Here is a 15,718-nt window from a genome sequence, read left to right as displayed (position 1 = left end):
CATATTATACACGAAACATAATTCACACAGAAATTTGAGGAAGTTCTTGTATAGTTTATCCAAAAAAGAATAACCTTCTGAAATATTTAGGTATATCACTGCAGAAAATGAGTTATGCAGATAATCTCCAATGCATGGAGATAACTGCAGAAGTACAATCAATTAATTCTTCAAAAAAATATAAGAAAAGGTGCTGTAATGATAGTTAAGTTGGGAACCTTGAATGGAACGAGTCAGGAGTCAATTTTGTTGTGCAAAATTAACTGACAGCTAAAAAAAAAAAAAATAAAATAAAATAAAATAAAAATAAAAAACCGGAACTTTTTAGTTTTTGCAGCTGAATATCCCTATAAATTGTTATTTCCATATAAATAACGAATTGCAAAACTGTTAACCCTAGAACACTAAAGGGGGGAATATTATATTGTTACCAGACCAATGTAAATTTTTATTCAAAGGAAGTCTTAATTTATAGTTTATGCGCCAGTTAATCACAATTATGAGGTCTCCAATGGTGTGTCACATACAAAATAAGTACAAAATATCCTGTTTTACACCCTATAGTGACAATAATAAGATGGGTGGGAACCATGATTTGGTACCAACTGCAGTCATAAATTTTACGAGTGTTTTGTACTCTAGGGTTAATGAACCAATAAATAATATCCAGTTTCATTATTTGTTTATCTAATATATTTTCTCTTAGATAAAAAGAATATTTATTCATAAAAACTGATACAATTTTCTATGCATGGAGAGCTGATTTTATACAAAAGGCATTATTTTTCACATATAATTTAAAAGTCTTGTACTAAGTGCACTTAAATAGTAATCTTTGGTAATTGTAAAACAAGTTTCAGTACAACAGAAATAAGATATAGTTGGAATAACTAGTAAAATTAAAGTTCTTCAGAAGCAATTTCTTACTTAAAATTATAAGAATATAATAATTATATTCAGTAGAATATAAAAGGAAAACACATAACATAATAATTCTGTAATATTCCAAATACATAGGTAAACCTGAGTCACAAGATGTCTTTAAACCAATACATTGGCAGTAGTTGATGGAATGTTATATTTGTATGTAAAACTGGAATTAATCTTTATGCATATACAATTCAGTTATAATACAGTGCTGCCACCTGGCCAAAAGAGAATTTTTCCAAGTTAACTACACACAATATGTGTGTGGCTATAAAAATAATTTTGGACAGGAGTCTTCACTGTAATTTTAGTAATTTTGTCAGTTGGACATTATGTGAACAAGAATTGCTTTACATGAATTTCACAATTTGGACATTTTGAATCCAATAACAAACAGTTTGTTGGCAGTTTTTCAGTATAATTTTTTATACCTGAAGCCTGCAGTAGTGTGTACTATTCACTCCCTCAGGAAAAAAAATATATACTAAGGATACAACTGCGTTACTTTTATTATACATGAGCTGAACTTAGTCTCTCACTCACAAAAGAACGTAAAGCTGTAATGAAGGCATTTTGTGTTCAGTTTCAAATTTTTTCAGGAATCTGTAATCATAATTGGATTCCTTTTTAAATAAATACAAAACTCTGGAAATAAACGAAACACTTGCCAAAATCTATTTTGTCCAACAGACATAGCCAGTGGTCCCACATCAAACTGATATTTATTTATACAAATAAAAAAAAATCTGTTGATAAATGAACATGTACAAAACACACACACACACACACACACACACACACACACACACACAGAGAGAGAGAGAGAGAGAGAGAGAGAGAGAGAGAGATCTGACAACTGAGCATCTATTTACATGCTGTGTAACAAATAACAAATATTTTGAATATTAAGTACAGTTTAGAACTAAGTGATGAATGTGGACAATAATCACAAAAGCTTTGAAACTCAATTTCTGACTATTTTCTTGGTTATCGACATAATAGTATGTAAGATATCTGTTCAATGATGTCTTCATACTGCTAAATGTAATAAGCATGAAAAACATTACATGTACAGATACATGACTGCTCCCAGAGCAGAGCATATGCTCAAAAGTATTATTTTTATTGCTGCTGAGTACAAATAAAAAATAAATTATACTACAGTTCCTATCAAGCAAGTATGAAATTTAACTACATATTTGGAAAAGTTACTAACACTTACTCATTCTCTCTGGAATGCAAAACACAGCCATTAGTACCTCTTGTAAGACAACTTATTTTTCTACAATTACACTGCAGTATTCTGTTGATGGGCTAATGCGTAACACTGTATACCTTAATCTTGGTATTTTCATGAAACATCTTCAAAAGAAAAATTCAGGCTATAAAAGAACATGTTTCCCTTAGGCATGTTTGTTTGTTAACTGCAGTCATTCCTTCATCCATTCTTGTATAGTCACAGCCATTAAATTTTACAGAATATCAAACATAAAGTAATTACATGGACGGGAGGGTTGTGATTTGATAGCACACACTTATAATGGCACTACTGTGGGTTTTTTGCTGTTCTTCATACAGTTTATAATAAGTAATTTTTATAGAAATGGTCCATTTCAGTTCAAAGTGCCACAGGTTCAAAGTGTCTTATGTAAATAGAACAGGAAACATTTTAATTTTTACAGGTAACATCTGACCATATTTTCAATAAAAATATCATTTCCACACCATGTATGGAATACAATCACAGTAAAAACACCAGAGGAGCTAACTGTATTGTCACATTACAAATGCCAAGAAGGATGCAGCTAAGAAGACAGTTAATTCATAGCACCTCTGACATTCAATGACAACATTCTTGGCCTCTGTGTGACTGTCCACAGAAAAGAGGCACAATGTGAGTCAAACACTGACAATACGTATTTAGAATTCAATCTCCGTGCATCGTCAGACCAACAAATCAGCAACTCTACCATCTGACAGCTGCTATCAGCACTAGCAAGAACAGTTGCATACTTCTACTCTGGAATGCATGCAATTTAACACCTCCACAGGTCAGTTCTTCCTTGTGATATGTAAGCCACTGGGGAGGTTGTGATTCAGATTTGCAGTATTCTCCGATATCTTTTAGCTGTTCCTGTAATGATATGGTTTTATATTACTACATCATATGCCATAACAAAATGGTGAAGCAATATGACCTCCAGGTAACTAAAAAATAAATTCTGATTTTATTTATCAATAGTCTTAAGACCTATTACCAAAATCGTTTATTTCAAAACGTTCCATTACCTTTTAAAATGCATATTCCAGTAACCAAGCATACACTTTAGTTATAAAAATAGTATAGGGCTACAACAAAGCACATTTTGGAAGTTTATTAAAATAATTAAACATGTATTTTGTGTGAATTTCTAATCTTTCAAGTGTTTATTTCAGGATATAATGGACCAGTCTGCTGCTTCTTCTGCTGTTGTGTTGGTAGATACTATCACTTGTGTCAAAAATTCAATTAAGCTGCATTTTTAATAAAGTAATGCTGTATAGACATAGGTTTACAGCAATCAGTATTTTTTGGTTGATAAAGGGAAGGCAGTATGTTTCTTGGGATTAAATAGGTTAATTCTTACAATTACGCTTTATTTAAGTTTTCTGAATTTCACAGATGCAACAGGAATGTACCCATACTGATAGGCAATATAATATATGTTACTGAAAGAGACATCTTCCATCTTCAGATACTCATTAATGACTGAATCTGTCAGCTTTCACAAGAGATAACACAGATGACTTATTCTCTTGGCGAATAGCTACCACGTTCCTCTCAGTTTAATTTGGAATAATAACAAAAGCCTAACAATTTTACTTATTTGTTTTGTACTTCTTTATTTTAATCCGACAATTAATGCCTGTGTTTTATTCAGAGTTGATTACAAGAAAATCAGTTCATAACTAGTTCTAACTTTTCACGAGTTTCCTGATTTATTTCTGTGGTTTGATGGTATGTGTTAAGCAGAGGCCCACTGGTGTGGCCGAGCGGATCTAGGCGCTACAGTCTGGAACCGCGCGACCGCTACGGTCGCAGGTTCGAATCCTGCCTCGGGCATGCATGTGTGTGATGTCCTTAAGTTAGTTAGATTTAAGTAGTTCTAAGTTCTAGGGGACTGATGGCTTCAGAAGTTAAGTCCCATAGTGCTCAGAGCCATTTGAACCATTTGTTAAGCAGAGTTGTGTCGTCTGTGCATAGATGATTTGTTTTTCAACTCTTTTCAAGAGGTTCAAAAAAATGTTCCGGGAACATACACACACACATCAAAAAACTTTTTGCATTATCCTGGTTCCCAGAACTCCTGAAGATAGAGGTTGGCTGTGGATACTGTATCACAGACACAGTCCCTTTGACTCTTCAGAGATGGCGCTAAACCCACCCAAAGCTGTAAGCAACCATGCATGAGCAGCACCTATTAGATGGAGGGGGTCTGCCAGTCGATCAGTTCCCGTCATTCCACCAGAAAGGAGGTACATGGCTTGTGTTGTCTGTAGTTCAACCATGCCTAGACAGTCAATACCGTGGTTTGATTGCATCTGCATTGTTACTTTGTGCCAGGAAGGGCTCTCAACAAAGGAAGTGTCCAGGTGTAACTGAGTGAACCAAAGCAATGTTGTTTGGACATGGAGGAGATACAGAGAGACAGGAACTGTCTATGACGTGCCTTGCTCAGGCCACCCGAAGGCTACTACTGCAGTGGATGACAGATACCTATGGATTATGGCTCAAAGGAACCCTGACAGCAGCACCACCATGTTGAATAATGCTTTTCATGCAGCCACAGGACATTGTGTTGCGACTCAAACTGTGCGCAAAAGTCTGCATGATCCGCAACTTCACTCCCGATGTCCATGCCAAGGTCCATCTTTGCAACCAAGACACCATGCAGCACAGTACAGAGGGCCCAACAACATGCCAAATGTACCGCTCAGGACTGGCATCATGTTCTCTTCACCGATGAGTGTCGCATATGCCTTCAACCAGACACTAGTCGGAGACATGTTTGGAGGCAACCCAAACGAGATGAATGCCTTAGATACATTGTCCAGCAAGTGCAGCAAGGTGGAGGGTCCCTGCTGTTTTTGGGTTGCATTATGTGGCGCCAACGTACGCTGCTGGTGGTCATGTAAGGCGTCATAATGGCTGTATGATACGTGAATGCCATCCTCCGACCAATAGTGTGACCATATCAGCAGCATATTGGTGAGGCATTCGTCTTCATGGATGACAATTCGCACCCCCATCGTGCAAATCTTGTGAATGACTTCCTTCAGGATAACGACATCACTCAACTAGAGTGACCAGCATGTTCTCCAGACATGAAACCTATTGATCGTGCCCGAGATAGATTGAGAAGGGCTGTTTATGGACGACGGACCTACCAACCACTCTGAGGGATCTATGCTGAATCGCCATTGAGGAGTGGGTGAATCTGGACCAATAGTGCCTTGATGAACTTGTGGATAGTATGCCATGTCGAATACAGGCATGCATCAGTGCAAGACGACGTGTTACTGGGTATTAGAGGTACTGGTATGTACAGCAATCTGGACTACCACCTCCGAAGGTCTTGCTGTATGGTGGTACAAAATGCAATGTGTGTATTTCATGAGCAATAAAAAGGGTAGAAATGATGTTTATGTTGATCTCTATTTTAATTTTCTGTACAGGTTCTGGAACTCTCATAACCGAGGTGATGGAAAACTTTTTTTAATGTGTGTAGTTCAGCGTTCGTCATTTCTGTGTGGAAATATTACAGAAAACGACTTTAGTTTGAGATTTTAGAATTTTCCTAGTGAGTAGATAATTAAAAGAACTATTTCTTTACCTGGAGATATATACAAGCTAGCAAATATAATTCAAATGTAAAAAAGCTTCCAAAATAGAAGTTTTATTGCCCAGATTGCAGTTCACACATATCCTGACACTAGTTTCAGCAAAGTTATATTGCTGTTACCATGTGCATGAATTATAAAGCCCCTACGTGTGGCACATTGGCACCTGGCCACTGAACACATTGAGGTAAACTCACAGAAGAGACACTTCCATGCAACACTTATTATACTAAAATAAAAGCCATAACTCTATCAGCAAGGCATAGAGGTGTCAAATACATCACACAGGACACAAAATTCACTGTTGTCAGATGTGTGTATATTGATAACTGGCTCCATACACATCTTTGTCGAGACGTGTGAAGTAGGGGTACTTGGTCCAATGGCTGAAATGTACCGTTCCCAGCATCCTTGCTTCTGTCATTTTGTTAGGTGGGGGACCCAGGCACGGTGCCGTTTAAAGGCGTTGCAGTGCTCCATTGACAGATGCTGCTTATGGCATTGGGGAGCCTGCCTGCAACCTCTAACAGCCTCGGCAATTTCTGAGGTCCTCCGAGGTACTGTCTTCCGACGGGATGATCCCAAAGAACAGGAGATCGCTAAGTTACCTGCTGATAGACTGGCTGCTGTTGTACTCTGGACAGCCATGTCAGTACCTCCTTGTAATAGGGAGTTAAGGATGACTGTGGAGGTGAAAGCATCCCAGTCAGCATTGTTGAGAGCCCATCTGGGCTGGCACCCAAGGGAGTGACACTGGGGGAGGGATAGGGAGATCCAGAAGTGATCACTACCACACAAGTCATCGTGGACTCTACAGTGGATGGCTGAGACAAGACCAGGGCTGCAAATGGAAAGCTCAATGGTTGAGTAAGTTCCATATGCCACAATGAAGTGTATTGGGCACCAGTATTGAAGAGACAGAGGCCGAGATCTGTCAGTAAGTTTTGATGTCTTTACTGTGGCCTATGATCATGGTTCCATGTCACAAAGGGTTATAGGCACTGAAATCACCAAAGATTATGAAAGGTCAGGGAGCTGAGAAACCAATTCAGACAATATGTTATGAGACACTCCACCATTGGGAGGGAGATAATTATTACAGATGGTAAAATCCTGAGAGGCCCCTACCTGAAAAGACACAGCTTCAAGAGGCATCAATTCTTTGTAAACAGAGTCCATAATGTATGTGCAAACTCCACCAGAGTTTGTATGATTCTTAAAATATTCCCAGTAGCTGTGTTGCTGGAAACCAAGTTTCCTGAATGGCAATGCAGAAAGGAGAGGACTTCAGAGATGTTGTAGTTCAGCCAGGTAGTGCAAAAACCCATTACAATTCCACTGAAGAATCATGCTGTCAGTATACTGTGAGGGTGTGAAGGGAACAAGGAGACAGGTTAAGCCCCAAGGCTGAGAGGTTATGATATCAACACACAGGGTCCTGAGAAACATTATCAGATGTGATTTGGAGCATCAGCAGCCACCAGGATCTCCAGCTCTGATACTAAACTAAAACCAAAAACTAAACTCCATCCGAACAGGCCTCGAAAGGCCCAACGGTACCGACTGGCCGCCGTGTCATCCTCAGCCTACAGGCATCACTGGATGCAGATATGGAGGGGCATGTGGTCAGCACACTGCTCTCCTGGCTGTATGTCAGTTTACAAGACCAGAGCCACTACTTCTCAGTCAAGTAGCTCCTCAGTTTGCCTCAAAAGGGCTGTGTGCACCCTGTTTGCCAACAGCTCTTGGCAGATTGGATGGTCAGTCATTCAAGTGCTGGCTTAGCCAGACAGCGCTTAACTTTGGTGATCTGACAGGAACCAGTGTTACCACTGTTGCAAGGCCATTGGCCATTCGGCTCGGCTACGGAAGTGGAAGTGGAAAAGGAGGGATATGGTGGCATTGGGGCCAATGGAAGACATGTTTTTATCTTTCTTCTCCTTGGGGAATATAGATGATTGGGAGGGCTTCTCTGAAGTAATGTCAGGAACCGAGGAAGATTGCGAAGCCATATGAACAGCAGCCTGTGGCTCCTTCAGCCACTGGCTGGTACCTGATTGCAGACTGGGAGAAACCTTGGAGGGGAATGTCTCAAGGGACGCCTTTCTGGCATCAGAAACTGGAGAAGAGCGACACATCTCCAGCTGGTGGGGCTGGGATCAACATCCACAGCAGGTGGGGAGCCACTGCTCCCAAAGTAAGTCTGGGACAAAAGCCATTGCTCCCAAAGTAAGTCTGGGACAAGCAGTAGGAGGAGAGCCACCAACCATCTATGAGACACACATGATCGAGTGGTCCCAAGGGCCTGCTATTGTTAGAGGCATAATTAGTGACAGTACTGTTGTCAGAGGGGGCAATGTCATCATAGCTATAGCATACATCATTTTCATGCATGCAGGATGTATAAATTCATACTTTTTCTTGGCCTCTTGGTCTGTTAGTCTGTCCAGAGTCTTATATTCCTGTATTTTCTTCTTTCTCTGGAAGAGTGTGCAGTTTGGTGAACAGGGAGAATGGTGCTTTCCACAGTTGACACAGACAAGAGGAGTGGGGCACACGGAACTTTTGCATGCAATGGTCATCCATAATCCCTACAGATTGGGCTGGTGTTACATTGTGAAGACATGAGCCTAAATTTCCTGTATTTGAAGCACCTCACAGGGAGGAGGGGATGAGGGTATATGGTTTCACATCACATTGATATTTTCGTGCATCTGAAGCACCTCATAGGGAGGGGTAGAGGGAACATAGTTTCACATCACATCAGTGTACCATCACCTTCCCCTCTTCAGGCAACGAATTGCCCTCAAAGGCCAATATGAAGGCCCCGGTAGCAACCCTACTGTCCTCTATGGATACAATGAACAAAGTGAAAACCCTGTTGCTCCAAGTTGACGCATACCTCGTCATCAGACTGCAAGATAAGGTCACAATGGAAAATGAGGTCCTGAACCATATTAAGACTATTATGGGGAGTGATAGTTACTGGAATGTTGTCCAGCTAGTCACAAGCAAGCAATGCCAGTGACTGGCCAGTTGATGATGTTTCAATCAAAACTGACCCACTCTTCATTTTGGAGATGCTGCAACTTCCCCCAATTTGTCCTTTATACTCTTACAAAGAATAAATACTTTGTGGCCGGAAAAGAATTGCCATGAGTCCTTGTACATCCCCACATGTCCTTGCACAAACCAGGTATTGGGAGTATTCCTCTGCTTGTCGCTTAACCCTATGTACTCCCAACCACATAGCCAGGGAAGGAAACGTTAGGTGGTCGTATCTCTCTGCGTTGAATGAGTTCTTTCCTTCTGAAGAGACTGGTGGGGCAATATGCCTACCAGTGGGAGAAAGCATCATCTGCTTCACATGCAAGCCATCTGCCATGATGCCACCCAATCCAAATGGGGGCTCTTCCCATACGCGCCACCCAGCCTCAGCAACAGCTACCTGGCTAGTAATCTGCCACTTGGAGTCCCCATCTCAGGCACCAATACTGCAGTCTCTGCATGGTAAGGGGGCTACCACCATACAGGTACTTGACGACCTTCTCCCCACAGGAGGATGGCTACCATTCTGGGTTTTGGGCATACTACCTTATTAGAAAGGGAGGGTGATAAGGTGGAAAGGCACATTGGTGCAACATACACAACATTGGGTGACCTCCCCTGCACAATTCACACTACTGGAAAATTTGAAAACTGGTGGCAGGTCAAACCCAACAATGGGGACCACGTACTGATTAACGAGAAGGTGTAGACTGTTGGAAGTGAAATGGGAAACTAGGGTCATAGTGACCTACCTGTCATCATCTATAGTTTCAACTGCTGATGTCTGGCAGGAACGGGGATTTTCATCAGTCCACAAATGTTATCTGTGAAAATATGCTGTTCCATATCTTCTGTATTTTCTCTCATCTGTTCCCAAGACTGAAGAGACAGACACAGATTTTTCAGTTTTTGAAGCAAATCATCATCAGAAATTTTCCTGTGATAAGTGACAGATAGGACAAGATCCTGTACACAGTAAGATTTTACAAATACACGTATTTCCTGTGAAATGAGGTGCTAAGAGATGTATCGCACGCAGTGCTGATGTGCCAGCTGCTTATTGACACCTAGCTCCTTTTCTACAGGCTACAAGATGCATTCTTCATAGTCAGGCATATGAGTAAATCTCGGTCTACCAAAGGTTCGATGACTTGTCTGTCTGCTCTCTGGATATGCATTTTAATGCATCCATGCTGCATTGCATCCATTTCCATTAATGCAGTCATACATAAGAATGATATCTGCCTGCTCACAAAATGATCTGCCTGTCATACACATATGAAATGTTCAAGACAGACTAACTTAAAATGTATACAGGGTGTTAAAAAATGTAAAATACTTTGAGATGATAGTACTCATTGGAACAAGAAAAATAAATCCTATAGACATGGGTCCAGAAATGCATACTTTCTGTGATAAACACAAATTTACAGGAGGTATTCAATGTGGCATCCATTCATGACAATGCACCGCTCTGCCCTCTGGCACAAGGAATGATGCATCCTTTGACATATACCCAGTTGTTGTACCTGCTGGCTCACATTGAAGACGCGACCCTGTAGTGTTCACACACAGTTGATTAGCATGGTGTAGACCAATTCCTTCAAGTATCCCTATCAGCGGAAGTCTAGGGGATTGAGATCTGGAGAATGAGCAGGCCATGGTGCAAGGGTATCTGTGTCCCTCAGATGCTGGAAAAGTCTACTGATCAGCTTATCAGAGGACAATCTGCACTGTGGATATTTTTCAGCGTAGAGGGAATGGGCTCGCAGGTTATCCCCATTTAGTAAACCGTAGCAGAATATCATATCCACCGTTTCACTTGTCGAATAGCAGGCTTCCATTAGTAACAAGTGGTGGAAATGAAAATGTAAATGTACTACACCATTGGTACAAACAAACAGCGCAATAACACTAAACACCTATGTGAATCCACATTTGGAAGAAGGCAAAGTACCATGATATGTAAACAGGGTTGAAAGTACTGTACAGTAAGGCACACAAACATGACAAAAAATGTTGTCTACAACATGTTTGAACCACAAAACGGACTGCAGACCACCTAATGATAGGCAGGGTACTGGGAGTAAGACACCATAATCCTCTGCCAACATGTATGACAGAGCTCCAATGAAACGATTGTGCCAATATCCGCAACCAAGTGTTTCGCATTCCTTCCTGTAAACACTTCTCAGAAAGTATATGGTACCGGAACCATGTCTGTTGGACTTACTTTTCTTGTTTCAATGAGAACTACCACCTCTTAAAGTATTCGATACTTTATCTGAACATCCTGTATAAACACCAAATGTAAACATATCTTAACAGTAATATTTGGGACAACAAGGCAGGCCATTAATGGGATATGAATCACAAAACATCCGAACAAATGACATTTCTTTCAGAACCCATTGTTGTTGTTGTTGTGGTTTTCAGTCCTGAGACTGGTTTGATGCAGCTCTCCATGCTACTCAATCCTGTGCAAGCCTCTTCATCTCCCAGTACCTACTGCTGCCTACATCCTTCTGAATCTGCTTACTGTATTCATCTCTTCATCTCCCACTATGATTTTTACTCTCCACACTGCCCTCCAGTACCAAATTGGTGATCCCTTGATGCCGCAGAACATGTCCTACCAACCGATCCCTTCTTCTAGTCAAGTTGTGCCACAAACTCCTCTTCTCCCCAATTCTATTCAATACCTCCTCATTAGTTATGTGATCTACCCATCTAACCTTCTGCATTCTTCTGTAGCACCACATTTCGAACGCTTCTATTCTCTTCTTGTCTAAACTATTTATCGTCCACGTTTCACTTCCATACATGGCTACACTCGATACAAATACTTTCAGAAACGACTTCCTGACACGTAAAGCAATACTCGATGTTAACAAATTTCTCTTCTTCAGAAACGCTTTCCTTGCCATTGCCAGTCTACATTTTATATCCTCTCTACTTCGACCATCATCAGTTATTTTGCTCCCCAAACAGCAAAACTCCTTTATGTGTCTCATTTCCTAATCTAATTCCCACAGCATCACCCAACTTAATTCGACTACATTCCATTTGCCTCGTTTTGCTTTTGTTGATGTTCATCTTATACCCTCCTTTCAAGACACTGTCCATTCCGTTCAACTGCTCTTCCAAGTCCTTTGCTGTTTCTGACAGAATTACAATGTCATCGGCGAACCTCAAAGTTTTTATTTCTTCTCCATGGATTTTAAAACCTACTCCGAATTTTTCTTTTGTTTCTTTCACTGCTTGCTCTATATACAGATTGAATAACATCGGGGATAGGCTACAACCCTGTCTCACTCCCTTCCCAACCACTGCTTCCCTTTCATGCCCCTAGACTCTTAAAACCTGCCATCTGGTTTCTGTACAAATTGTAAATAGCCTTTTGCTCCCTGTATTTTACCCCTGCTACCTTCAGAATTTGAAAGAGAGTATTCCAGTCAACATTGTCAAAAGGTTTCTCTATGTCTACAAATGCTAGAAATGTAGATTTGCCTTTCCTTAATCTTTCTTCTAAGATAAGTCTTAGAGTCAGTATTAACTCAAGTGTTCCAACATTTCTACGGAATCCAAACTGATCTTCCCTGAGGTTGGCTTCTACCAGTTTTTCCATTCGTCTGTAAAGAATTCGAGTTAGTATTTTGCATCCGTGACTTATTAAACTGATTGTTCGGTAATTTTCACATCTATCAACACCTGCTTTCTTTGGGATTGGAATTATTATATTCTTCTTGAAGTCTGAGGGTATTTCGCCTGTTTCATACATCTTGCTCACCAGATGGTAGAGTTTTGTCAGGACTGGCTCTCCCAAGGCTGTCAGTAGTTCTAATGGAATGCTGTCTACTCTGGGAGCCTTGTTTCGACTCAGGTCTTTCAGTGCTCTGTCAAACTCTTCACGCAGTATCATATCTCCCATTTCATCTTCATCTACCTCCTCTTCCATTTCCATAATATTGTCCTCAAGAACATCGCCCCTGTATAGACCCTCTATATACTCCTTCCACCTTTCTGCTTTCCCTTCTTTGCTTAGAACTGGGTTTCCATCTGAGCTCTTGATATTGATGCAAGTGGTTCTCTTTGCTCCAAATGTCTCTTTAATTTTCCTGTAGGCAGTAGCTATCTTACCCCTAGTGAGATAAGCCTCTACATCCTTACATTTGTCCTCTAGCCATCCCTGCTTAGCCATTTTGCACTTCCTGTCGATCTCATTTTTTAGACGTTTGTATTCCTTTTTGCCTGCTTCATTTACTGCATTTTTATATTTTCTCCTTTCATCAATTAAATTCAATATTTCTACTGTTACCCAAGGATTTCTACTAGCCCTCGTATTTTTACCTACTTGATCCTCTGCTGCCTTCACTATTTCATTCCTCAAAGCTACCCATTCTTCTTCTACTGTATTTCTTTCCCCCATCCCTGTCAATTGTTCCATTATGCTCTCCCTGAAACTCTTTACAACCTCTGGTTGTTTCAGTTCATCCAGGTCCCATCTCCTTAAACTCCCACCTTTTTGCAGTTTCTTCAGTTTTAATTTACAGTTCATAACCAATAGATTGTGGCCAGAGTCCACATCTGCCACTGGAAACATCTTACAATTTAAAATCTGGTTCCTAAATCTCTGTCTTACCATTATATAATCTATCTGAAACCTTTTAGTGTCTCCAGGGTTCTTCCATGTATGCAACCTTCTTTCATGATTCTTGAACCAAGTGTTAGCTATGATTAAGTTATGCTCTGTGCAAAATTCTATCAGGCGGCTTCCTCTTTCATTTCTTAGCCCCAATCCATATTCACCTACTACGTTTCCTTCTCTTCCTTTTCCTACTGTCGATTTCCAGTCACTCGTGACTATTAAATTTTCATCCCCCTTCACTATCTGAACAAGTTCTTTTATCTCATCATACATTTCATCAATTTCTTCATCATCTGCAGAGCTAGTTGGCATATAAACTTGTACTACTGTAGTAGGCGTGGGCTTCGTGTCTATCTTGGCCACAGTAATGCGTTCACTATGCTGTTTGTAGTAGCTTACCCACATTCCTAATTTCCTATTCATTAGTAAACCTACTCCTGCATTACCCCTATTTGATTTTGTATTTATAACTCTGTATTCGCCTGACCAAAAGTCTTGTTCCTCCTGCCACCGAACTTCACTAATTCCTACTATATCTAACTTTAACCTATCCATTTCCCTTTTTAAATTTTCTAACCTACCTGCCCGATTAAGGGATCTGACGTTCCACACTCCGATCCGTAGAATGCCAGTTTTCTTTCTCCTGATAATGATGTCCTCTTGAGTACTCCCTGTCCGGAGGTCCGAATGGGGGACTATTTTACCTTCGGAATATTTTACCCAAGAGGACGCCATCATCATTTAACCATACAGTAAAGCTGCATGCCCTCGAGAAAAATTACGGCTGTAGTTTCCCCTTGCTTTCAGCCGTCAGATCCCATTAGAAAGATTAAATTATTTAATTACATTTTCTCTCACAAAGAAAATAAATACATTTTTATAAAAGAGGTAAATCTTATTTGAGCAGAGCTCACAGTTTTGTACATTCCAGTCACACATCACCAAATACAAGTGAAAAGTAAAACAACAGTTCCAATGGACAAGTGGTTTATCATCATGACCAGTTCTGATGTTTAAACCTCTTCAGTGTGCATGATAGAGTATCATAACCTAAATACAAAGTTTACGTATATAAAATATTCATGTCACTGCAAATTGAACCACGTTTTGATGTACAAATCTTGCGTATATGCACAACATTCAATGATACATATCTGAAGATAATTTTACATTAATCAAATCCAGTGATGACAATGAACTATTTATACAGTGGACACTTCTTGTTCACTATTAATGTAATTATACAGTTGTGGGATCCCATATTATTACAAGCAAATGAGGAACAAAATGTATGTGTAATATGAAATTTCTTTATGCTTACCTCACAGAGTTCTTTACAAGAAGGGCACACAAGGGCCCCTCTATGCAACCAGCCATCTACATTTATTTGAATGGGCAATTCTTGTTTTTCATGATAACAAGTATATGTGTAATTAGACACCTGCATAAAAAACAGTATGGTCAGTGAAACATATATGGTTCAACTTGATTCAATGTAAATACGTAATAGGTATTACAACATTCAATGTTGATTTGAGCCCTCTGAATATAATAATATTGTTATGCAGTGTCTGCACAAGTAAATATAATGTAACTATTTGGTTGTTTTTTAGTGGGCGCAATCTATTTTCTACTGACTCACTTTCATTTACGTTAAACAATGGAAAATCCAGGACAGAATAACCTCTTGTACCTACTTGCAACCCAGCATCTCTGCCATGTGGAGAATAGCAACTGTCCTTTTCATAGTATTTTCATTTACATTACTATTTTTGCTTTATTTTTGGAGTACTCCCCCTTTTTTTAGCATAGTGCACATGTCTTGCTTTCTTAATAAGAGGTTTTTACAACACTGGTAGTAACTGAGTTTTTACATTTGACTAGAGTTTGACCTCATCACTAGGTAGAGTGCTCTTTTCCTAGCACTGGATACTTAAATCCTTGGGGTTATACACCCCTCACCCTTGCTTCTGTCCAATTTTATCCTTGTCTGCTTCAGTGGAAAATAAGACTCAACATGCTGAATTAATATGTTTCAGAAAGCATTAATTTTTTTCCAACTAAACTGATTTATACATTTTCCCCCAGCATCCTTCCCATAATTCCTCTCGAAACACTGTGACTATGTCATTGTTCATAATTCTGTGATACAAACTTCTGTTTTATGATCTGAACCTACTGGTCAAAATATTTTATTCTTAACATTTCCACTGT

The 15,718-nt window shown here is 39.8% G+C and overlaps 1 protein-coding gene across 1 annotated transcript in view; it reads right to left on the bottom strand.

The window, feature by feature from the left end:
* Nucleotides 1–751: 751 nt before the first annotated feature.
* LOC126188090 (leishmanolysin-like peptidase) overlaps nucleotides 752–15,718 on the bottom strand; it is a 549,109-nt gene continuing 534,142 nt past the window's right edge. Inside the window, exons 13-14 of the mRNA XM_049929549.1 lie at nucleotides 14,826–14,945; nucleotides 752–3,061 (exon numbers count right to left, since the gene is read on the bottom strand). Of these exons, the coding sequence (XP_049785506.1) occupies nucleotides 2,894–3,061; nucleotides 14,826–14,945 (288 nt within the window). The 3' untranslated portion in view covers nucleotides 752–2,893. The remainder of the gene's footprint in view (nucleotides 3,062–14,825; nucleotides 14,946–15,718) is intronic.

This window comes from Schistocerca cancellata, chromosome 5 (genome assembly GCF_023864275.1).
Source record: "Schistocerca cancellata isolate TAMUIC-IGC-003103 chromosome 5, iqSchCanc2.1, whole genome shotgun sequence".
NCBI lineage: Eukaryota > Metazoa > Arthropoda > Insecta > Orthoptera > Acrididae > Schistocerca > Schistocerca cancellata.
Note: the sequence above shows the minus strand (reverse complement) of the source record. Positions and strands in the feature narration are given on the sequence as shown.